The sequence below is a fragment of the Cenococcum geophilum genome (genome assembly GCF_001692895.1).
Source record: "Cenococcum geophilum 1.58 unplaced genomic scaffold K441scaffold_25, whole genome shotgun sequence".
NCBI classification, from domain to species: domain Eukaryota; kingdom Fungi; phylum Ascomycota; class Dothideomycetes; order Gloniales; family Gloniaceae; genus Cenococcum; species Cenococcum geophilum.
In genome coordinates, this window is record NW_027137583.1 from 1,360,150 (window position 1) to 1,385,590 (window position 25,441).

The window sequence follows — 25,441 nt, forward strand, 5'->3', positions numbered from 1 at the left end:
TGGAATATCTATAATGTATTCTATATATCCCTTTTAGAAAAATATATACCAGATATAGTTAGCAGAAGATAACAGCCTATGCCTTATTTTATAGATATACCCAAATTGGAATAATAGCATATTAAGGCCATTCTAGGCTAGATAGAAGACGAAAATAGAATTATAAAGTACCAAGTGTGTTAGAAAGGATATGGTCTAAAAGATAATATATAGAAACTAGCTAAAAACCTATTAGAAACTATAATAAGAGCTTATAAGCGTACTTTAGGACAAAATAGGCCACGGACTACCTATAACTTAGACCTTAAAAGCAAGAACCATATTAGACCGGGACGGCCCCTAAAAAAGAAAAAGGGTACTAAATAGTAACTCTTTCCTAATTTCCCTAAATAGGGTTTTATAGGTTTTAGTAAGACCGTAAAAGGATATAGTTAGTCTAACTAGGATAATAATATAATTAGGAACGAATTGGAACTAATATAGTATAATTTGGTCTAGGGAATACTAATAGTAACCTATAGCTAAAAGAGCTAGTTTATACCTACCTAGGTAAAAAGTATAAAAGAAAAGGGTTAACCTATTACTATTTTTCGCTAACTAACCTAAATGTAATAAAAGAAACTAAACTAAAGAAGGCTGCCGCCTAAAGGGACCTATAAGATGTTAACCTAGCTAAAAAAGGTTAAGAAAGGACTACTTACTAAGCGCTAGTACCAAATCCCGCCGAACTAAAACTATTAGCTAAATTGTCCCTAACTAAAGAAGAATAAGCTATATTAGCACCAAAATTACGCTCCAGATTCCCTAAAGTATTAGGAGAAGTTATATTGCTATTAACTAGCTTAGAATAGCTAAGGGGATTAGCTTAAGGCGCAGGAGGGGCTATAGGGGTTAGAGTGCTGCTAATAAGCTCTATATTATCGAAACAATTAGTAATACGGCGCAAAGTGGTGTTAATGCTAGTTATACTCCCTTTAAGAAAATTAAGCCAGGCCCCTAGGTCCTTAACGTTATAAAAAAGGCGCTAAAGGAGGTTAGTATAACTATTAAGCTCTATAATAACCTTAGTAGGAGTAGCTGGAGTATATTACACCTAAATAAACTAATTAGCATTAAGAATAACTAAAGGATATTAATAAGATCTATAGTAGCAAGAGCTTCTTAGAGACATTCTAAGTTCTATTTTAGTAAATTAGACACACTGTTTAACCGGATAGATAGGACCCTATTAGAAGAAGTTAGGGCTAATTCTTATAGAAAGGACGGAATAAAAGCCGGAATGTCCCTTTATAGAGTAGAGGTTAACTTATTAGGCTTAGTAGGAGTAACGGGGTTAAAAGAGATAGTATAAGACTTCCTAGTAGTAGCAGAGCTAAATCTAGCCGAAGGGCTAGAACAGATTCTTGTAGTGCTAAAATAGGGCACCTTAGTTGCAATTATCTTATTAACTCTAGGAAGGTCCTCTTTAGAAGAATTAAGGTTAATTTTAACTCGCTTACGTTTAGGTATAGCCTTATAGCGCCGTTTGCTACTAAATAAGGGTAGATAAAGTATAGGAGTAGTAGATAAGGCACTAAAGGCAATAAAGCTAGAAGAGGCCTTAGTAATACCGCATTTAGCTAAAGCGGCCCTAATAGAGTAATTATAACGCGGAAGTTTCTTACTAGACCTATTAAAGTAATAAGTGCCCATATAGGCCGTAAGATTATTATTTTTAAGAATGCGGTAGCTATTAGGGTTAATAGGAAACTAAAAGAACTAAAAAAAACCACTTACGTATAAAGCGCCTTTATTAAAACCATATAAGCACCATCTATATTACCTTAAAGAGTCTATATCTAGTCTATATCTCCTTAGTTAATAGCTAAGATTAGGTTCTAAGCAAGCTTCTAAAATTTAATAGATTGGTTAAATAAGTGTTTAGGGATCTATAGGACCAGTTAGTTTAATAAGCGTGATACTTAACTAAAAAGGTATAATCTAGATTTAATAGGAACCGACCTAGCCGCAATAAAGTAAACTATCTCTAAAGTACCTACGATAGCGAAAATCGGAAATAAACTAGGCCGTATTAAGACCGGCCGCAGTAGAGATAGAACAGACTATATTAGACCGTTAGACCTCCTTATTCTAAAACCGTTTAAGCCACTTTAGGAACTTAGAGAAACAATTATAGCAACCATTAGTTGTCGGGGTCTATTTTAACTTATTATTATAGATTTAGGCACAACTCTCTCCTATTACTACTATATTAGGCCAAAGGATAATAGACTTAGGTAAGCAGATCCTAGATAAAAAAGAGAAAAGAAACTAAAAAAGAAGTAAACCGTTACTAATTAAAGTTAGTTAGAATATTTGGGACTACAAGGGTTAGAAGTATTAGCAGAATTATTAGTAAGGGCTAAAAGAGCTTATAAAGAGCTAGAGAGGAGTAAATTGGACTAAAAGTAGGACGAAATCTAAGAATAAGTTACTAAGATTAATAAAAGAATAACTAAAGAGCTTAAAGATTTAAATTCTGGAACTATCTTATAAGATAGTGCTAAGCTACTAGTCCCTAGTCTCTTAGCTAAGAAAGCTTAATTTTTAAAGAGCTATATTAAGGATTTCGGGGTCGCAATCTATAAGAAGGGGGGCTTTATTATAAACAGTAATAATCTAGTAACAATTAGAGTAGAGAAGGACTCACCGCCTTATACGGAGCCTAAGTAGACCTAAGTTAGGATAATAAGGTATATTTAGTCCGCGCTATAAATAAAATTAGACCAATTGGAGGCTTTACCTTAATTTAGTAAAGTCCTAACTAGACGGCGCTAGATAAAACTACGAGCAGCTACTCTAGTAGGGAGACAGCTATTTATGATGTGTTAAATATAGATAGTATCCTCCACTGACCAATCGTGCCGAGTTAAGCCTTTTTCTACTATATTAACCTTAGGAACTCCCAGTTCCTTACAATTATTATTAGTCCCTTTTATATATGCCTTAGACTTTTAAAATAATATATTTTAAAGGTACTCTACTACCTATTAAATAGATATTCGACTATTAATAAAGACTATTATCTTTAGTATCTATTTAGGTATAGGTACTCTATTACCGTTTATATAGTTATTTAATAGAAAGTATAGGTTTTCCTATAAGTCTACCTTTTCTTTAGGAGTTAGTTGTATATATATAAACATATTTAGACAATTAATAGATATTCTTATAACCTTAGTCTAGTATAAATAATAGCTAACTATTTAGAACCTAGTGCATAATAGGACTAGTTTCTTTACCTTTTTATTAAGAGTTATAGAATAGGTAAACTAAACTATACTTAGGTGGAGGATTATCTGTAGCTTACTTAGTATTAAATAGGCCGGTTAAAAGCCTTCCTATTCCTTTACAAGATAATATTTATTAATTATAACTAGCCTAATTTAAGACTGTAACTCTAGCTCCTTTAAGGTATTCTAGAATAACTTTATTAACGCCTACTTAGGTTTAAGAAGTATATATATATACGCCCCTTCCTAAATCTTTATAATTAAAGACTTCTCCTAACTTCCTATTTTAGCGTTAATAAGAACTAGATAAAAGCTATTTATTTTCTTAATATTATCTAGCTGCTTATTGCCTAGTTTATTTAATAGGATTATCTAAATAATAATCTTCCCTATAAGGATAGAATATATATAGAAGATTAGGCTTTTACTAAAGCTAGTATAGATAATAAGAAGAGTATTACCTTTCCTAAATATAAGCTAACGTAAAGTACGTACCTACTTATTACGCGGCTTAAAGTTATTAAGCTATAGGTAGGTTTAAAGCATAATTTATTAAAGGTAGAGGTTAATAACCTTATATTAGAACGGTATATTCTCTATATACCCTACCTACTAAATAACTAATAGTAATTCTTTTACGCTTAGTTTTTAAATTAACTAGAGAGTTTTTAGAATAGAACTATAATTAGCTAATATCTGTGCTATAAGCGGCTCTACTACTCTACCTTAAGCTCTATACTATTAACTCTAGTAATCTATATTCCTACTACCTATCTTCTTCTTTTTCCTTCTAAATCTCGCTATTTAATTGGCCTAAGAGTTTATAGAAGTTTATAGGAGTTTTTAAGAGAGCGTACCTAGCTAATAACGCGCTATAAATATTATATAGGTATAGTATAATTAGGCGAGCTATTTATAATAGGGTATAAGAGGTACCTTATAAAGTTTAATAGTAAATAGAGTTATAGTAGTAAAGTACGGTTACTATATTAGTAAGACTAGTTAGGTAAAACTAGGTTTAAAAACACGTCATTAAACTTTAAGGCTATACTTTACCCCCTAATATGTTAGTTAGCTAGTTAAATTTACTAAAATATACTAATAGAGGATATTATAATTTAATTATATTATAAACTATAACTATAGCTGCTAGATTAACCCTATTATAGTTACTTAAAGTTAATATATATTAAGGATTAAGCCTAGTTTATAGTAAACGTATATTTTTAATTTCTTAGACGCTTTATAGAGGAATTTGGGGGTTATAGGGGGGGTATAGGGTAGCGCGACGTTCTATTGGCTTAGGAGTTCGCAGGAGTTAGTGCGCGCCGCTGATTGGCTTAGGAGTTCTCACGAGTTGGCAGAGTGGGGCTGTGGCAAAAGAGTGGGGCCATGCAACGCCGCAAATTTCTTGGAGAAGCGGCTGAGGCACCTGAGATAACTTATTCGCCCTTATTTTAAGCTGGCTAGCTAGAATAGGGCCAGTAAGAGCAGAAATGTCTTGGTATTGTGGCTTAGCATAATAGAGTCTAAAGGTCGGCCTGTGTTGCCGAAAGCTCCGGGAGTACTGGCCAAGGCCCTAAAACCTCGGCTAGTGTAGATATTTTAGCTCCGGCCCAACTTCACTAGGTATACAATCTAACTTTTACTACGCTATATTAAGACGCTATAATTTAATTGTTTTTTAATTTTAACGTTTTTAAAGGTGGTTTTAATAATTTATTATATTTCTAGAATAGAAGAATAGCTTATAGATAAAGTAAGTTATAGTAGGTTATATTTAGGTTATATTAAGGTTATATTAAGATCTAATATAGGTATAAATTCTAGAGAAGTAGAGGCAAATTAGAGTAGAAAAGGTATTTATTAATATTCTATCTATCTATATTATTTATTTAAAATTTAATTAGACTATATTAGTTCCTACTAAATCCTTTTAGCCTCTATAGAATAATAACGATAGCATAAGGTAATAGGCTCCATATTACTTAGGACTTACTATAAAAGGTAAGTAAGTAACTAGCTTAATGCTAAGTATAGCATATAGAACAGAACAATATATATAGGTAAGGCGACTTCGTTACCTTAACGGATAGCTCTATTATAAGCAGCCGTAAGTATATATTTAGGTTATATCTATAATTTAAATATAGGAAAATAGATACCGCCTAATAGCCTAAAATATAGTAATTATATAATAAGGATCTAATTAGGATCTAGAATAAGAACTTTCTCTAAAAATAGGTAACGTAAATCTTTTTATAAGGTATAGTATAAGTATAAAGATATAAATTATATTTTAGATAAAACTATATTATATCTATAATCTAACCTTAATATATTATTAATAAGGTTCTTTATAGCCCTAATATAAGGTCTAAATATTAGTATAATAGCTATACGGTAGTACTTTAGAGTAACTTTTAGGTTATATCTTAAAGAACTTATTTCCTTAGGATAATCTAAGCTCTTTAAACTTAGATAATAGTAGAAGTGAGGGGTTCTAGTACTCCTAATTACTATAATAAGGCGCATTTCTAGCGCCTTAGCTCTATCATACTAAGTATAGTATATTAGACTTAGTAAGCGCCTAATTTAGGTACTATTCTTCTCATATTTAAGGTAATATCTAGTATATATTCTGGCTTATTCTAGGATCTAACTTTAATATAGTACTATAGTAACATCCCTTTATCTATATTACTACTAGAGAAATTTTCCTCTAAATAGGATTATACTATAGGGAAGATTATAGTTATAAGTGCTATATATCTCTATTTTATCCTATACCTAACTATAATAAGATCTAAATACTAAGTAAATATTTATTACTTAGGGTATAAATTTTACTAATAGTTTATAAAAGATTAATTAAGTATATTAAATTATATTTCTAGGTAAGAAACCTAAATATATTATACTTATAACTCGCTTTTAACTGAAAGATTAAAGAAAAATATAGCTATATAATTTATAGTTAAAGCCTAAAGGTTAAAATGAACTATAATTTAGTAATTGTAGCTAGTCTATTTTACTATATATCTATATTATATCCTAGATCTAACCTATTTATAGTTAGCTTAGTAGACCCTTTATAAAGCTATCTAATATAAGGTAGAACTAAATATTATATTACTCTATTAGTTAAGGGCAGTTAAAAAGGCTAGAATTTATAATAATATAAACTATTACTCTTCTATTAAATATTATTAATAATATATTAATAATCTAATTAAAAATAGAACTTATTTTAACTAATAATATAACGCTATTTAGATATTATAGATAACCTTTAAGGTAATAAGCTTTTTAATATAGTTAATTAGCTTATACTAAGTATCTAGATAGGTTAGATTTTTAAATATAGTATAGTTATCTCTAGTTTTAATGGTTGTATCCTAGCTTTATCCTATATTATATGTTTAAATAGATTAAAGTATGAGTATAGAATATCGTATTATTGTAAGTAAAATCATTTTTTTACTATTAGGTATTTTAATATATGCTATATTTATGTATATTAGATAAGTATGATATAAACTGTATGTTTATAAATTAAGTTTTTATAAGTTATTATTGAGTAATAAGTTATTATTATAATTTTGTATGTCATCTATCTTTTAATGTTTATAGTTTAAAGAATGCTTGCTTTTATTAGATTTTAAATTTGAGATTTATTATTAATATTGACTATTATAGAATTAATCTTTTAAGTAAGATTGTTATTATAAATTAGATAATGTAAGTATTAAGCTTATTATGTGATGATATAATATATAAAGTTTAGGACGTTCTAAGCTATGTATATTTTCGATCTATAGGTATATAGTTAGATATATTTTTTTTATGATATATATATGAGGTATAATATAGTTACTTCTATATATTAGATATGATATTTGATAATAGGTATGTATTTTTTGATATTGTATATATCTTGCGCTTTCTATAATTTATTCCTTAGATAGGAAGATAGTAGTTATGTATAATATTATATACTAGAGTTAGTAGATTGCTGGATGTATAGTGTGTATTTGATGGTTTTAATCATACGCCTTATACTTTATAGATTAAAAGGTATAGGTATATACTAGTATTTAGATGATAATATACCCAATATATTATGTATATAGATATGTTATAAGTATAAATATAATATTTATATATCCTTTTCTTATCTTCCTCTATAATTTCCTTATAGTAATAAAATTTATAGCTAAGAGTATAAATATTTATAATAAAATACGCCTATATATAGGAGTTATTTCTAAAGCACTTTAGAGCTAAAAAGATAGTGGTATATTTTTACCTATTTTATCCTTTAATATTATTTAATATTGTAATGTATTATAGTATAGAGTCAGTTGTATATATTAGTACTTAGTTATATATATGATATACTCTAGGATATATGTGGGTAGGCTTATATATTTTTATATATTCTTAGTATATATTTTTATTATATCTCTGCTTAGATAAATAGGTATAATATAATATCTATTTAACTGATATTCTTAGAGGATATTTATAATATTCTAGTATCTTTTAACTATAGATGTTAAGTCTTTTTATTACTAGAGACTAGTTTATATAATTAATATTATAGCCTAGTTATATTATATAATTAATATTAAGGCCTAGTTATATTATAGAATTCTACTTATTACTAGCGTTAAGAGGAAGAGGCATTTAGTTAGATTATTATAGCTGGTTATTTAGGATTATATTATATTTTTATAATATACTCTTATATAAGCTAGATATATCCTAGTTACTATTTTTAATATATTATATATAATATATACTTCTTCTTATACTTATTACCCTTTTATAAAAGAAGTACTCTTATAATTATTTAAAATCTTAATTAGAACTAAGTTGCTTTTATTAGTAGTAGTATAAAAGACCTTTATCTATATAGAGTGTAAGTGCGGTGGGGGTGCCTGGATTATATTCTATGAATATCTGGATTTATATTCTAGGATATATATTCTAGATTATTATTTTAGATATATATATCCTAAATATATATTCTAGATTTATTATCCCAGGTTATATCCTAGATAGTTATATCTTAATTATATCCTAGGTTATATCCTAGATTAGTATATTTTTAATATATTCCATTTAGAGTATATATTCTAGATATATTCTTATATTTATATACTAGTCTATCTTATTTAATTATATCCTAGGTTATATCCTAGATATATTCTTTAATATTATTATTCCCTCAGATTATATCCTAGATAATATATATTTTAATTATATCCTAAGTTATATCCTAAATATATTTTAGATTATATCCTATAAGATTATATTTAGATATATTATTCTAAGCTATATTTAATATCCTAGGTGTTATATCTTAGGTTATATCCTAGTAATATCTTTACGCAATTTAAAGTAGTTATATATTGTTAGTTATTTCTAATCTAAAGATTAGGATATAGTTATAATATTATATAATTTAAGTATATAAAATGGCGATAATTTTAAATAATTTTGTATTGAAAACCTCATTAAGTGTGCGCGCACGGTGTTAAAGTTCATCCAGTGTAAGATTTTGTAACGTGGCGTATTTCCACACTCCCGGAGCTTTCGGCAACACTGGCCGAGCTGTATGCTCAGCATGATAGGGTTTAGTCTGTAGTTGCCGACTAGCTGTCCAACATTCCCGGAATTCACCAATATCCGTGCAAACTACGTCATGTTAGACCACTCCACATCCCAGGTTACATTACCCATTTCCATCCCTCACTCCCAATCATGAATCTTTTACAGTATTGAAAACTTTTAGATATTGGAACCTGTGTACACTCTCTCGACGCTATATTTATGACTGAGAGCCTCGAGCTAAACATACATCTGTAGTTTATAGTGTTTATTTCGGCTCAGGCCCCCAAATAATCTCCGACTCATACTTCTTCATCAAAAATCCTGTTGGATCATCTCCGTCAACGTGAGCCCAGGCGCCCGCAAAGTGAATCACGAAAAATCCCTTCTCCCAGACTCTGCGGTTATCATCAAAGCATGCTATTTCCGGCGGGAACGCATTGATCTTCCATTGAGGGATACGCTGGACGTGTTCGGTGAGAGGAGCCTTGCTCAGCAGGAGGTCGCGCATGGCTTCCTGGTCGTTTAGGCCGTTCTCTTTTTTCTTCTCGCTGTCATGGAGGGCGCGAACGCGGTTAAGGAATTCGATGGAGCGCGGGGAGGAGCGGACGATGAAGGAGCCGTCGTTGAGGCCGTTGCTATTTTCCGTGGAAAGAAGCATTAGTATTAATTCTGACTGACAATACTTTCTTTTCTTCCAGTAATTTGGCACTGTAGGCTTAATCCATGCAGGGGGGCGGAAGTGATGAGCGCTTACCAGTCGTCCGTCACAAGAAAGTCGATATTATCAGGCTCTGTGGAATTTGCCAGAGTTTCGCTAATTACATCTTCGAGTTTCACGGTGGTATTTGTGATCAAGGTGTCGAAATCCATCCACCAAATCCAATCATGCTGTTTCGCGTGTATGAGTCGCTCAATCATGTCAAATTTCAGCCATGTAGTGCCACGCTCAGCGTGGGACTCGTAGTCCACGAACAAGTCGTATCCGTGCTGCTTGACGTAGTCTATAGCGCATCGTTAGAACCGAAGTACTGCATAATTCCTGGATGAAGCCGAATATTTGGCCACTCTTACGATCTTTGTTTCTCAGAGAGAGGTGTATGTAAGATTTTTGGTCAGTAATAAACGTGACGATTGCAATACGGTTATGACGCTGGCCTGCCGACTTGGGGATCATTGAAGCCGTGGAGTATGCCAGGCTGCTCCAGTTGATGCTCCATAGTAAAAAGATGAGTGTCACTAGCAAGATGGCGATTAGGGGTGGATTCGAGAGCTTGCGGGCGAGCATCTTTTGGAGAAGTTAGATTTCTTCGGAATCGAGTGGTAGCATTAATCTGAACTTCGCCGCCTGGATGGTAGGAACATGGGCCTTGACATAAGCCTGGACCTGTTGTAGAAAGTACCCGGCCTCTTCGCAATTAACAAGCATGCAGTGGTCCACACTGTAGAAATGGGGACGATTTCAGCTCCTTAGCGGGGTCGGAAAGATCAAATTAAGATTAGATTAAAATCATGCAACAGGGATGGGTTTTTAAATCGTATCGGGAGCTGCCGTCTTTGGAATCGAAGTATTGGCTAGTTCTGTGGCGTTTTCGATCCTGGCCCAGATCCCGTTCCGAGAGCGTTCAGGCCGACGAAAGCGAGACCTCAAACACGTTCCTGCTTCTTTCCTGCTTCTTTCCCATTCTGTCTATTTCCACATGGAGATCTTTGTAGCGTGCTTTTGATTGTTCTGCAGGTGATTACGACGCCACCGACTCCTCACGGCGAATAACCAATAGCGCCCAAAGATAAGTAGATAAAATTCTCCTGCATATCCAATAGAGGGTTACAAGCTATTGCGGTCGCTTCCCCGCAAGTACACAGCTTAAAAATTCTACACCACCTGCTAAGGGCTGGCACAGCCTGCGCCTTACTTAAATATAGTTAAGCTTCTACAAGCCTTACAGTGATTGTTATTGGATGGATTGATCTCAACCCAGACCCGCGGCGCCCAGGCTTTCAGCCGCAAGCTCATATCGAACAAAACTTCGTCATCGTGCGCATCACGATGGACGGGCCTCATCTTCCTCGTATCGTTCACTATGAGTACTTCGCAATCTTCCCTACTCCACGATGAATTTCGGCTCGAAGATCGGAGTCTGAGTCCAGCCGTTTTAACAATCGACCCCCGACAGAATGATCCCGATCCCTCCATCACCCATAATCCGTGGATGGCCAAAAGGGCCGCAGAGACCAGCAAGGGGCTGGCTCGTGGCCACTCTTGTGGCTGCAGTCACCGTCCTTGCTCCTATCGGATTTCTTTCTTTCGCTGCCATAGTCGCCTCCAGGAATGGCAAGCAAACTGTTGAGGAAGAGAAATACCTACTGGGTAAAGCGCTTAAAGTGGTGCGCACTTCCTGTCTTAGTCCATATAGTCTTGCAACCGCTGAGTTCAGGTCCCTACAGTCGACTACTTTCTTCACCCTGATCTTTGCCGCAATCGTCGGAAGGACGATGAAAATCATGGCAGCTTGGAACCTGCACCATGGCGTGTCTCTCGGCATACTGGAGCAGCTGATGGGGAGCGCCACCGTCTTTGGCACTGTGATGACCCAAGTTCAGCTTGGAATCAACTGGTTGGGGCTCGGACTCGTCGCTCTCTGGATGCTCTCGCCTATTGGAAGTCAATCAACTACATCAGTTCTGACCTTTGTCCATTCCAACATCACATCAAATGTTGCTGTCCCTTACTTCGACACCAGACAGGCGTCAATATTTACTACTTCGGGCAACCCTGAAGCATTTCAAACCCCACTAGATGCCCTCTACTTGGCTTCGCTTGTGTCTTCCGAATCCGCGAAAAACGCAAGCATGGATCTTTGGGGCAATCTGAAGATCCCCGCCTACAAGCAGCTCCTGGCGAATCTGCCGGCGGCATCTTCTGGATGGACAAGCGTCCCATCAGGCGACGTGCCATACTCATCTCTAATTGGTATTCCAACCATTAACGTGTCCAAAACCGGGAACACCACCTTTGCAGTCGAATCAACCTACCTTGATTTAGACTGCTACAATGTCAGTCGCTCTGCGGCGCCCGTTCTAATCGAGGGTGCGGACAGTAAATTCAATAAGACATTTTGGTCAGCCAGCGGCCTGCCGATTTCCTTCTCCGTTGCCCTGGATGGATTTGTGCTAGAGGATGACAACTCCACTACACACGGTCCATGGAATGGCAGTATCGGGAACATCCCGAGCGACACCGACGTTTCCGGATTTGGCCATACTCTTCTGTTCCAATCTAGAATTTACCAAGACAATCTCGGGAACAACGGTAACAGCACCACCATCGCTTTCTGCACCCTCACGCAACAATATGTAGAGTCCGCCGTCGTCTGTTCAGGCTCCTTCTGCCGCGTCACCTCCATGCGCCAAAGTCTCCGTCCCCACGTCTCCTCCAACATCACCACTCTCAGTTTCCCGCGGTTCTTCTTCCAATTCTCTCTCTGGTTTCCGTTCGCTACGACTATGCAGGGAGCGGGCGTACCTTCGATCAACTCGACTGCTACAGAATGCTATATCGCCGACCCTTCATCTCCCTTCTGCCCCGCGGCAGCCAACAGCGGTGGCTTCGGTGTCGTCGACCTCTCGACCGTGCCGAAAGACGTCTTTGAGCTACGCCTCGGCCAGCTACTGAACACGTACTACCAGGCCACTCTCGAACCATTCGGCATCAGTGGCTCCTTTGCCGCCATGCCGGCCGACAATCTCACCGCCTCCGGTACCCTCTCCCACCTGGAGGAACAATACGCAGTGCACTGGCCCTACCTCGGCATCTACGTCTTCTGCTCCTTGGTCCTGCTGGTTGCGGCGGTAGTGGGCGCCTGGTTTGATTTCCAGACGCCGGGCCCGGACTTCCTGGGGTACTGCTCGAGTTTAGCGAGGGATAGTGGCTTTGTGAGGACACCGAGGGGTGGGAGTGCGCTGGATGGCGTGGAGAGAGCGAGGTTGTTGAGGGATGTAAGGGTGAGGTTGGGGGATGTGGGTGGCGGGGATGATGACGGAGTGGGAAGGATTGCGTTTGCGGATGAGGACAGGGCGGGAGTTGTCCGGCCAAAGGCCTTTTATGAGTAAGAAGTTTTATGATGAGATGGACTAATATTAGTAGTAACAAGAATACTACACAGCTCTATCTAAGCTTTTAGCACGATTCTGCCAAGGTAAGTAAACAAACAGGTGCCAAAACTAAACGCCGCCAAGGTGCTAGCAGGTGAGATAAACAAAGGGGTGCTAAGACCAAAATTTCAGTGGTGGCACCTACTAAAACACACGAATGAAGCGACGCCCGGCTACAAAATCCACCTGACTTCGCCTAAGGTGCAAATTTCCCCTGTAGGCGCGCTCGGCCGCGGCTTCTGGCCCTCCCCCTGCGCCAATCAAGGCTATATATCAACGCTGGACACGGTCAACAACATGGGCAACCCCTACGCGAAGCAGGGAAAGCTGATTCAGGTGGAGGAGATGTCCCAGCGTGCACTGCGAGGATTCGAGAAGGCATGGGGTCCAGACCATACATCAACACTAGAGACGGTCAACAACTTGGGCAACCTCTACGCTGACCAGGGAAAGCTAGTTGAGGTGGGGGAGATGTACTAGCGTGCAATGCGAAGATACGAGAAGGCGCTCGGTCACGAGCAAGTGAAGACTTATCCCTGCGTTAAAGACAACTGAAAATCTTGCTATATTATACAAGCAGATGGGTAGGGCTAGCGGAGCAGAGTAAGTGTATTTGCATGCCCCCAGTAGTCGCGATGAAGTTTTCGGATGTTCGAGCGATCGGTAGCAAGATATTGTTATAGCACTGGCAGGTTTCCACGGCGAGAGTACTGTTCGCTAACTAAATGCCCTCATGACTGTTTCACTAGACTCAGAGAATATGTTTGAATATAACTACCGGTTCACACTTATCGCCAAATTACCTCTGATTACGTGTACGAAATGAATATATCATATTTTAAGGCTACCATTTACCAAACTGGCCTAATGGTAATCCCTATAAGACTTCTAAAAGCTTAACTATATTAGGTAAAGCGTAGACCGTGCCAGCTCTTGGCAGGCAGCGCAGAATTTTAAGTTTTGCGCCTGCGGGGAAGCCGGTAAGCTAGTGTTTGCCGCTTAAATACTAGATTGTAATATAGTATGTTTTTCTAAGTGCTATTAGATCATAATTACCCCGCTCCTAACCTCCTTATTATTAGAGTCTATTTTAGACTTGGTAGTTGATACTAATAGGATAGTAGTAGATCGACACCCCTTTAATTTAGCTTAGCTCCTACTATATCTGGTTGGAACGTCGCGTGTTTAGCTCGTATATATCTATATCGCGAGAATCAAACCTTACCTCAGTGACCACGTTCAACTTTTCCGCGACCACACCGAGCTGCCCCCCGTCGGTGACCATGCTCAGCTTTCGCCGACCCCTATCCGTGACCACACCGAGCTTCTCCGTCACCACACGGGGCTATAAGCCCCACATATTGCACAGGCACTCCCAGCGAGCTGATGCGGGAATCATTGAAAGGCGCCTAGCGGCGGCGTGGCTGTGCGACGAGACTCGATGACTCGAACACAAAGCTCCAATGGTATATCACTTCGGAACGCATGACCAGATATCCGCGATTGGTCTCTTCCTAGCCACTATGCTGTGCTCAGTTCTGGCCATCCACCTTCATAACGCCTGATTGTGTCCACTGTTGGTAAATGTTATTCGCATCATCAAAAGTTGCGCCTCTGAAGGCCGGAGAAGTTTCCGTCACGTTGATTATTGTAACTATATACCAGCCCTGCCGCCAGATAAATCGATCAATAGCTTCGAGTGGAGCACTACCAATCTGGTGAATTAGCCGTACAGCAACCGCATCGATAGGCATGGACCCCTCTCAGAGTTTGCACTATATCATCAACCACGTCTTCCTCCCACCAAAATTGCCTGGGAAGGACGATAGCGATGTTAAACATGAGTCTGTGCTAATAGAGGAGTGCGAGGCGGCATTAAGATCGTTCCAAGCCTACATTTCCCCTAACGGGCATTGGAGATGGGCTGTTTGCACTAGGATGCTGAGCAAGATGCTTGAAATGAGGGACGTATCTGGAGATATAACATCTGGAAAAGTTGAAGAATCTCTAGGATCGATGATCGACAGAGGTATTTTGTATTCGAAAATGATAGAGTGTGCGCTCACACAATGATTTGATAGATGTTCTTGTCTTTTATATCCGCGGCCAGAATGCGGGCCTCATTATCCGCAAACTGCCGGGACAATTCTCATTCGAGTCCTTCGAACTCTCACCTACCACTGAGTCCATTATGCAGGCGAAAGGTCGACTGCAGCGGTGCTTCCCCGGCCCAGTTATTGCGATAAGCCAGGACAGGATGGCGGATCCCCCTTTCCGCGAAGCGCTCGCACAGCTCCTCGCACAATTAGACGTCGACACGCCAGAGGAGGCATGGCCAATTGTCTCAAAGGCAGGGTCCCGGACCATTGAGGTCAGAGATTCGGTCCATCCGAAGTTCATTACCGAGATGCTTACCGGCATCTTGCGGGGTGTTGGGCGTCCGCTCGATGTGGTTCGCATTCATAAGCGCACACGCGACGATGTTATCTGGAAAGATGCACGTAGGCCCTGGCGCCGATCACCACTCTGGCTGTTGCTTCGAGTTGCGCTGCAGACTAGCCTTATGACAGACGCAGGTGATCTTCATGAATGGTATAAATCTGTCATGATCTTTTTCATGGCTCACATCCTGCGGCGTGCTAGGGAGGCTACTTTACCTAGTGACATTCTTTTTGTTATGGTCGCCAAGATTAACCGGCGGACGCTGAAACTCACGATAGCAGATGAAGCTCCATGGGTGCAGCATGTGCGCAGCACCATTGAAGCCACCCATCAGGAATTGGTTTGCAGATGGATCACATTGGAGCGGAATCCGGATCCATTCGCAACCCAAAAGGCCTGGAACCCGTCAGAGCTGCCTTTTCCCAATGATGCTCGGTTGAGCCTTGTAACGCTGCGTCCTTATCTGCAGACTATCACAAGCCGTGAAGCAGCACCACCAGACCGTCGGGATTTTACAGCTAATTGCTCTCGACGAATCAAGCAGTGCCGTTCAGACTTTCCAGACCTCAGCCTCTTGATAGCAGGGCCCGACCCTGCTGCACGCCTATCCCTAGCGGACCTGGAACTCTGGGTGCAAGACTGGCTCGATGGCTGGCTGATAGCGAATCTGAGCTTTCAATCTACATGTACGCTGATCGCCAAACTGACTGAGCATTACACTACCATGGCGACTTCCACATACGCGGACAATCCACAAGACATCTCATTAATGCTTCTTACGTCGATGGATCTGTGGGTCGCCCTAGACAAGTGTGCTACCTATCACTATCCGTTATTGAGCAAGTATAATCCAGGATTTCCTCCGTCACTTTTCGATCCCTTGCTGTTACCTAAAAGGCGACAGATGGAACGACTCACACTTGTGGAACAGTATCTCGCGGAAAGGAGGAACCGGGCTTCACCAGGCTTCCCTTCCATGTTTCAAGACGTCAACACTGCGAAGAGCTTTGCTGTGCAATACTTTGAGCAGTCACATAGCCACCAAAGGCTGCGGTTGAGAATTGAGACTGCGGCGCAGACCGATCGGGATCACAAGAGGAGCGAACTTTCTCAGAAGCGGCAAAGATATCACGATCTGATGCAGGATTCGGATGCTAGGAGGTGCGAATTCGAGATGCGTTGGCGACGAGGTCGCAATGTCTCTAAGCACAGCTCTCACTGTCAAAAATGTCAGTTGAAGTCGACTGCCAAGAGTCTGAATATAACGGTTCATGAGTGGCCGCTCCCACAGCCAGATTTGGAGGCGAAGTCAGCGGTGTTTGAACTCGACGTGCCAAACCCGATAGCTAGTTGGCGAGAAACAACGTACAGTCTTCTTGTTGATAGTTTCTCCCCACCGATTCCGTCCAGTTGTCGCAAAAAGCAGAAAGTCTACCGTATGGATGGGTTTACTGGCTTAAGTAAATACTTCGACTCCGGACCTGCAAGACTTCAGCTCGCATCCACAACGAAGCCATTCATCGTGGCCCACTACGCTAGCAAGCCTGTGCCGCAAGCTACTGGAGAGAATATATGCGTCAATAACGGCTTGAAATATGCGATGTATGATTCCAGGTCGAGTCAGTGGACAAAAGATCTGCTCGGTCGATGCGATGTACATAGAATTTGCACGCTTCAGCTTCCATCCGGGCCTTATCAAAAACTGCAATTTGCATTAGACGGAACTGCACACACATCTAACGAGGTTCTTGCAATGCAATCTGAGTGTCCGAAGTTGCTAAATCTACATGAGTTCTACGCGTTTGCAACATTGCGATCAGGCGACCGACTCCAGTGGCGCAATATAGCGCGTGAGCTTGTCCCTCGGGTTCTCAACTTCAGCCATGAAGAAACATACATGCTGGCAGTTCAAGCAGCCTGGCAGGCTGGCCGCTCTGGGAATGGGAGACCTTGTCGAGAGTCGCACATTGATCTGGAGGAACAGGAATTCGGAATGTCGCTACTCTCTGTGTTGGAAGAAGCCCTCACGGCCGTTGAAGGTAATTGGCAGGGTGCAGTCGCAGTTCGCACGTTCGTCGTTCTTGCGACCAGGCTGTTATCCATGTCACGCTATGAGATTGTCCAGAACCGGTGCATCCTCTTCTTACAACGAGCACGGAAAGTCGCACTACAGTGGACTCGAGATGTGGAGCAGCTGCTCAACGAGGGTCAGGGTGCAGAGGAATTAGAGGCCCTAAATATACGAGTCCTTGAAATGGCCTTGACGTGCTACGACACGTTCGACGCCGATAAACGTTACGTCTCCGAACTTCTAAAATCAGATGAAGGTGTATCAACCGCTATCGAATGCTCCATTATTGTGCATGGCCGCTGCCCTGCCGTGATAGACCATTTACCGCAACCTATAAAGACCCTATTGCAACGGCATAAGAGGCTCTCTCACCTTCTGGAACCATCACTTCGAAAAAAAGTTCTGGCGGACCGAGGTGCTATCGACAGCACAGTGCGCCAGCTATGGGCAGGGTATCGGCCAGGAGTTCATTGGGCCGCTCTAGAAGAACCAAACCAAAGGTGGCTGGCGACTCGAACGTCCAATAGAGATGGATACACCCCTGTATCTATTCACTTTAACACCTTAGACGGAAGCCTCCTCGTCAACGGAATGCCTCTCACGCGGCTTCCTCGGTCTTATGAATTGCATCCTACTTACCGTCGACTGTTTAGCGAGGTATGACCGTTTCAACTTCGAAAGCAAGAGCTATGGAGCTAACCCCTAGTAGAGAGTTCTAGATATCGTCCCATCAACAATGAGTGGGATGGCTTTCGAGACGCGGAATGAGATATTTGGCCAACAGGTACTTAAAAACTTGCTTTCCCCTGGTGCAAAAATAGCAAATATTTGAATGCTGAAATCGCTTTTAGGTTCATTTTGTAATGTACGGCTCTGAACTCATTATCCGAACTCGAAGGCAAAAGCAGGTCTGCGAGGTGCTGCCCGTGCACGCTTTGAAAGATGACTTCCCGAGATCATTGGTGGAAGATTACGCACACTGGCTGGATGTAGGCACTAGGTCGGTTGAATGGCGCCCATTGAAACATGCAAAGGACTCCTTCTACAATGTGCCAAATTGCATTAGGTCGGTTGAATGGCGCCCATTGAAACATGCAAAGGACTCCTTCTACAATGTGCCAAATTGCATTAGGTCGGTTGAATGGCGCCCATTGAAACATGCTTGGGCTTCTTCGCCGGAGAACTGGCAGATGCGAGTTGGTGGGCAAGGGACGTTCGTTCTGAGCCACGACACACGGGAGCTTATAGATGTGCGCAGCCGCACCGCCAAGGCTATCGCACGAGTCTTGAGTCCGCTGGAATATGCAACCCATCTCCATATTATCTTGAACCGCAGGACGAGAGCGCTGGAGGTTCGCTTGCCGCGACTGAAGCTTGACTTTCTCCTCCCGGATCGGCGGCGTTTGCTTGAGTCGAAGCAATTCCGCGGCATGGTAGTGGACGAGCAGCAGTCCTTTGGCGCATTTACTGGGCTGGTAAACAAGCTCGTCTTACGCGAAATTGAACGACCGTCTCGGACTGTTATTGTCCCATATGGTAGTGTGTCCTTTGCGCCAGAGGGTCACCACTTACGGGTTATGATTGATACAGCTCCAGCCATCCACGTCAGGTATCATTCGTACCATATTGATAGCCAGCTCGGGCGACTCGTCGATAACGGCAGCCTTCAGAGCAGGCTATTCAGATTATATCTACATGCTGCAACGTCGCACTGTCTGATTGATCAGCTTACAGGGCGGACAGGTACCGAGGAAGCGCTCTACGGTCTTGCAGGCGCAGCTACACGCTCTTTTGTCGAACTCGAGCCTGTTGATATCGAGCTTCTAGAAATGCTTGGGCAGCTGACTCCACGGCGTCAATTTTACCCAGAGCATCTGCGGGTGATGCAGCAAGCGGATTGGGAGACGCTTTCCCCTCTTTCGCAGCATTTCGCCTTCCAGAAGCGGGTGGCGTCGGTTTTTGACCAAGCCAAGTCATTCCAAGTGTTCCAAGAACGGCCCGTACAACTCCCTCTTCTAGATACACGTGGCGAGCGGTTCCTGCTCGAAAGGGCTGCTATCCGTGACTCTTTCTTCCAGGTACACGAGTTCGGCGCAGAGGCTTTCACGGCAGATCATGACACTGTCTACGCCTCCCGAGATCAGGTCATCGATAGTGCGCGGGAGCTTCGCACCTGCTACACTGCGAGACTCGTTGATGACTGGTCCACGGATCTCACCGTCTGTCCACGATTGCTTTCCGAGATTGAATCGTGGGGTAAGGCGATTCAGGGTCCCGGCCTCGAGGATGACCTGACAATGGGCTTTGACTTGAAGTGGCTAGACGCGCCTTCCAAGTTTCTGCCAGACTATTGGTGCACCCTCCGCACTTTCCTCTCCCATAGCGTGGCTGAAAGAGACAAATACAAGATTATTGTCTTCCTTTCCACCTTGTCGTACTCGGCCCACGCGAAGCAGGAGCTTGTTCAGACCCTCCTAGCCTTCGCGACCATCTCCGGGCTTCGAGTGATGCAGTCGCCGAGATACCTGGTGTTTCAACTTGCAGAAGGCTACCAGCCAGTACGGCCGGAGTTGGTCAGCCTGGTGGAGCAACACGCACGGCAATTTTACGAATGCCCTGAGCGCCGTTTGCCAGCCCTTCCTTCTGAAGAGTGGCACATAGCCGATGAGCGCCGAAGGGAGCAGCATCAGGTCGCGAAGGAGAGGCAGATTAGACAGTTTGTGGAGGATCTCGTGGCGCAGTGGCCTGGGGCCAATATCTCCACGCCAGCAGACACCAATCACAGCACATATATCTCGGTAGATGAGGCTGTGAAAAGTGCGCGTATCCGCTTCCAGAGCTGGCACCGCAATGCGCAATTCCAAACGTTCATTGAACAGACTCAGATTATTCTAGACGGTATTTCTCCTGCAAGCCAGAAATTGCAATGCTACTCCTTCTCCTTGCCGATCGACAGATACGCTCCTAGGCAGGGATATGTTAGCTTCAGCGACCTCTTGAGAAACCCCACTCCGCGTCTGCTGACAGCTGAGCAAAAGGGGTTTGATCGGTGGATTATGCGGGAAGCTAGACGAAATACGGATCAAAGAAAGCTCAAAGAAATCATTTCTCATGCTTCTTCTAGTTCTACTAGCGACCATGAGCGGTATTACGCTGACGATTTACTAAAGAGTTTTGAAGCACTGCGTGAAGATGCGTCCATCAAACTGAACCTGCCGTTGGAATTCACCGCGTTGTTAAAATCCAACCTGACGCGGGCTCAGGAACATGTGGATAACGTGTATCGGACGATCTGTAGTCATTTGCAGACTGGCCTGTGTCATCTCGTGCGCGAAGCACAGATGATGCCCCGTCTATCTCCTACCTCTATCCTCGCATATTTGGCAAGTGACAAGGTCAAGCTTCTCCCCAATGACTGGAAGAAGGCTTTGGTAGAATACGGGCTGTCTATTACGGCGCTTCAACGAGCAGAGCGTCTTCTTGCGTCGGCTCGAAACCCGGCTGAGCTCTTGAGCGAACTCGAGAATCCTGGCCATCAAGATTGGGAGCCAATGTGTTATCCCGAGTGGCTACTTTTAGAAGTGGAAAGCAATATCCTAATCCGTCGGGAGCAGGCCCAAATCTCTCGGGAAATGATGTCGCCGTCGTCGGGGCGGAACTCTGTCATGCAACTAAATATGGGGCTAGGCAAGTCATCTGTTATCGTTCCTATAGCTGCCGCAGCTCTAGCAGACAGAACACGACTTGTCAGGGTCATTGTCCTCAAGCCTTTAGCAATGCAAATGTTTCATTTATTAGCGAAGAAGCTAGGTGGCATGCTAAACCGACGCACCTGCTACATGCCAATCTCTCGTTCTCTCCGGCTAGGTGTGCACCAAGCACGTCAGATCCGTGGTCTGTATGAAGAATGCATGCAAGTCGGTGGAATCCTTCTGCTCCAGCCGGAGCACGTCCTTTCGTTTGAGCTAATGGGACTTGAGCGACTACTGTCTGGCGACGCAGAGCTTGGCAACGTCATGGTCCGGACGCAAGACTGGCTACGTGCCAATACCCGGGATATTCTCGACGAGAGTGATGAGATCCTGAGCGTGCGGTTCGAACTGGTCTACACCATCGGTACGCAGCGCGCTATCGAGTTCAGTCCAGACCGTTGGGCCATCGTCGAACAGATTTTGGGCCTTTTGGGTGACGCTGCGCACAAGTTTCAAGCACAATGTCCCCACGGCCTGGAAGTAGTACCTGCTCAACCGGGAGGATTTCCTAGGATCCGAATTCTTCAAAGCCCAGCCGGCGATGAACTGCTGAACCTTGTCGCAGGCAAATTGTGTGAAATCGGTTTGCCTGGAGTGCCTGTCTGTTACTTTCCCGCAAAGGTTCGAACGGCCTTGCTCAGATTTCTTACGGATCCGGATTTGAGCGTAACCGCGACAGAGTCACTACGGGAAGCCGCATATGGTTCCGAGCTCATGAGGAATGGCCTCCTCCTTCTAAAGGGCCTATTCGCTGGTGGGATTCTAGGGTTTGCACTCGAGCAAAAGCGGTGGCGCGTCAACTATGGGCTCGATCCTTCGCGGACAATGCTGGCTGTTCCGTATCATGCAAAGGACAGCCCAACGGCGCGGTCTGAGTTCAGTCATCCCGATGCCGCCATTGTTCTAACTTGCCTTGCATACTACTATGGTGGCATCTCAGATCAACAATTACGTGCTAGTTTCGAGGCGCTACTTCAATCCGACCATGCCAAGGAAGAGTACGCGAAATGGGTAAAGGATGCTCCAAGATTGGCCCCTGCATTCAGGGAAATAAGTGGCGTTAACTTGAGCAATATGGGACAGTGTTCCCAAGAAGTGTTTCCGCCACTGCGATTCGCGAGAAGCGTTATCAATTTCTACATGTCAACAATCGTTTTCCCAGCAGAGATGAAAGAGTTCCCTCATAAGCTGTCGTCATCCGGCTGGGATATCGCGGGAGAGAAAGCGCACCCAACTACGGGATTTAGTGGAACAAATGATAGCAGGTACATTTTGCCTTTGTCTATCGGCCAGTGCGACCTGCCCGCACAGCTTTCTACAAATGCCGCGGTATTGGACTGCCTGCTGCGACCTGAAAACTCCTTTGTGGGCGCCGGCCACTTCTCTCCTATAGGGGTCCTCGAGGCCGAAGTGCTATTGAATATAGCCTTGAATTTGAGACCACCAGTCCGTGTCATCCTCGATGTTGGGGCGCAGGTTTTAGAGCTGCAAAATGAGGAGGTGGTGCACAAGTGGCTCTCGCGAGTTCCGGAATCTGAAGCCCAGGCGGCCATTTTCTTCGACCCTCGGAACGAGATATGCGTTTTGAGCCGAGATGGAACAAAGGAACCTTTCCTGATTTCATCCTTCGCAAAGCAGATGGATCAATGCTTGGTGTATCTCGACGAATCCCACACGAGAGGAACGGACCTTAGGATGCCGGCGAACTATCGAGCTATCGTGACATTAGGGCCTGGCCTTACTAAGGACCGACTTGTGCAAGGTATTCTTCTCGCTGAGTTTTTGGTTTATGCTAATTGCGGACAGCTTGTATGCGCATGCGAAAACTTGGAAAAGGACAGTCGGTCGTATTTTGCAGTTCGATGGAGATTCAGCGCAAGATCCGTGAACGCAGCGACAAGAGCCAGGATACTATCGAGGTAGCCGACGTATTGAAATGGTGTATCGCAGAGACCAACTCCCACACGAGAAAGAGTATCCCATTGTGGGCGACACAGGGTGTGCGACACCAGCGTCGTCAAGCAGTGTACGCCAGGTCAGCGGCACAAGGTCTCTCAAGAGACCTGGTAGAGTCACTTCTTGAACTGGAGGCGCAGAGCCTTAAACAAAGATACGGGGAAGAACGGACACACCATGAGGAACAGCTCTTGTCACAGAGTACGATAGACGAGCCACTCATGGTTCGTAAGAAGCAGCTCGATGAAATCCGAGCTAAGTGCCAAGAGTTTGAGGTCGCATCGTTCAATACGGCAACATTGCAGGAGGAACAGGAGCGTGAGCTCTCTCCAGAGAATGAACGTGAGCAGCAGGTTGAGCTTCCGCCTGCATCATCGCCGTTGACGCATTATGTCCACCCAGATGTGCGCCAGTTGATCACGCATGGTGTTCTCAAACGCTCCTCAGACGCTTTTCAGCCGGCTTTCGAGACCCTCCGCAGGACTACTGCATCTAGCCACTATGACTCAAGAGCGTGGCCAGATGATTTGCTTGTCACGACCGACTTCGCCAACACCATCCAAGCTTCAGATGATCAATTCTTGGACTCGTTCTTGAGACCGGTGCATTGGATCTTGAGCTGCAAGGGTCGAAGCGCCGTCGAGTGTGTGGTACTCAGCCCATACGAAGCCCAAGAGCTACTTCCGTCTATACGAGAGTCTAAGGTCGTGACCTTGCACACGTATTCTCCGCGTCCTAGCGTGTCCGTGCGGACATTGGAGGATCTCTCATTCTGCGCTGTACCGGCTGTCCCTCAATCCTTACCAGACCCTGATGTCATCAGACATCTTAACTTGTTCGCTGGTCAGCTGTATATACAAGATTTTGGAGAATATATGATGCTGTGCGAGTTTCTAGGACTCTGCTCTCAACCCCCCGATGATAGCGTCCAAGTCGCATGCGATGGATTCATCAGTCCTACCAGCAGGGCGAATTCGGAACGTGCCATGATCCGAGTGTGTCCGTTCACGGCTAGCCCTGTGGCTTTTCTGAGGATGATCATAGCATTGAGGAGGAAGGGACAGAGTTTTTCGAGTTCACATTTCGGTAAGATTCTGAATGGAGAATTAATCGGGAGAAACGAATTTTAAGGTGAATCTTTGACGTGTAAGGGCGTCAGTCGATGATGAGCAAAGCAATTGATGAAGACCAGGAACGATAATGACAGGGGCGGTACGGAGAAGTCATGGAAAGGAGGAGACAAATGATTATAGCACTCTCCTGCAATGGCGTCATATGCGTCAAAGTTGATGACCGTCAACAAAATATCCCTCGCGTTATCGGAAAAGGGTTCTTACAGGCTTAATATGCTAATTGAAGATGAGAGGTTGAGAGAGTGAAAAATTGATACTCTATATGCGTGAAAGCTTTTCAGATCCTGAACCCAAGAATGGCTACTCAACATTCGAGGATGTAAAATGCCAAGCCCAAGAGGGGATTCTTAGAAAACCTCTGGGGCTTGGTGTTTCGCTTGACGGAACTAGTGGGCATCAACTTTCTCACTCAAACTCCTGACCAAAGTCCCCCGTCATCCCTAGCCACCTTCGGTGTGTCCAAGAGTCAGCGACGCTGTCAGCTTCGCTGCCAAGAGGCTCCTAATGTAAACAGTCAGCTATAAGACTGCAGCTAGCTAACAGCTCGCTGTCTTAGCGGTAAGATTTGGTAGTAGGTTAAAGCTTTAGTAGAAGTTAAGGATATTTAGATAATCTGGTTGGTTAATTATACGCTAAGTAATAAGAAACCTATAGGAATCTCTCGCTTAGCCATAGTAAATAAGGCATTTTCCCTAATATCTCTATTACGCGCCGAAACCCATACTAAAGCTTACTATTTTATTACCTATATAAAATATAATATATCTTATATTTCACGCGTTAGCTAGGCAGTAGAGCTTCTTTATCTACTTCCTTTTCTACTTCTTTCTTATTTAATTTATAATCTACGCGTTATTTAACTTCTTTAGCACCGCGTAGGATTTATAGATTAACTACCTTCTAATTAACGATAATACTAAATTGGGCTATTAAGATAATTCTGTATTGCGAGAGCCTCCCCTAGCAAATTGGAACTATAGCTATATCTTTCCTATTATGTTAGCGACTCAGTTAATCGAGACATAAGTACGGCAAAATGGTCGC

The 25,441-nt window shown here is 42.6% G+C and overlaps 3 protein-coding genes across 3 annotated transcripts; 2 read left to right on the forward strand and 1 right to left on the reverse strand.

Annotated features, from left to right (window-relative positions):
• Positions 1 to 8,758: 8,758 nt before the first annotated feature.
• Positions 8,759 to 10,364, reverse strand: K441DRAFT_661172 (glycosyltransferase family 34 protein). Its single transcript, XM_067648841.1, has 3 exons — positions 9,963 to 10,364; positions 9,646 to 9,892; positions 8,759 to 9,526 (listed from the first exon to the last, which is right to left on the reverse strand). Exons 1-3 carry the CDS (start codon positions 10,174 to 10,176, stop codon positions 9,157 to 9,159), a joined length of 831 nt encoding a protein of 276 aa, XP_067503289.1. The 5' UTR covers positions 10,177 to 10,364; the 3' UTR covers positions 8,759 to 9,156.
• A 702-nt stretch (positions 10,365 to 11,066) lies between these two features.
• K441DRAFT_564470 (uncharacterized protein) lies at positions 11,067 to 13,001 on the forward strand (the record flags this gene model as incomplete). Its single annotated transcript, XM_067643650.1, has 2 exons — positions 11,067 to 11,276; positions 11,337 to 13,001. 2 exons carry the CDS (start codon positions 11,067 to 11,069, stop codon positions 12,999 to 13,001), a joined length of 1,875 nt encoding a protein of 624 aa, XP_067503290.1.
• A 1,794-nt stretch (positions 13,002 to 14,795) lies between these two features.
• On the forward strand, positions 14,796 to 24,642 carry K441DRAFT_612634 (uncharacterized protein; the record flags this gene model as incomplete). Its single annotated transcript, XM_067645621.1, has 6 exons — positions 14,796 to 15,072; positions 15,125 to 18,213; positions 18,266 to 18,340; positions 18,408 to 18,556; positions 18,689 to 23,070; positions 23,115 to 24,642. 6 exons carry the CDS (start codon positions 14,796 to 14,798, stop codon positions 24,392 to 24,394), a joined length of 9,252 nt encoding a protein of 3,083 aa, XP_067503291.1. The 3' UTR covers positions 24,395 to 24,642.
• Positions 24,643 to 25,441: the final 799 nt, after the last annotated feature.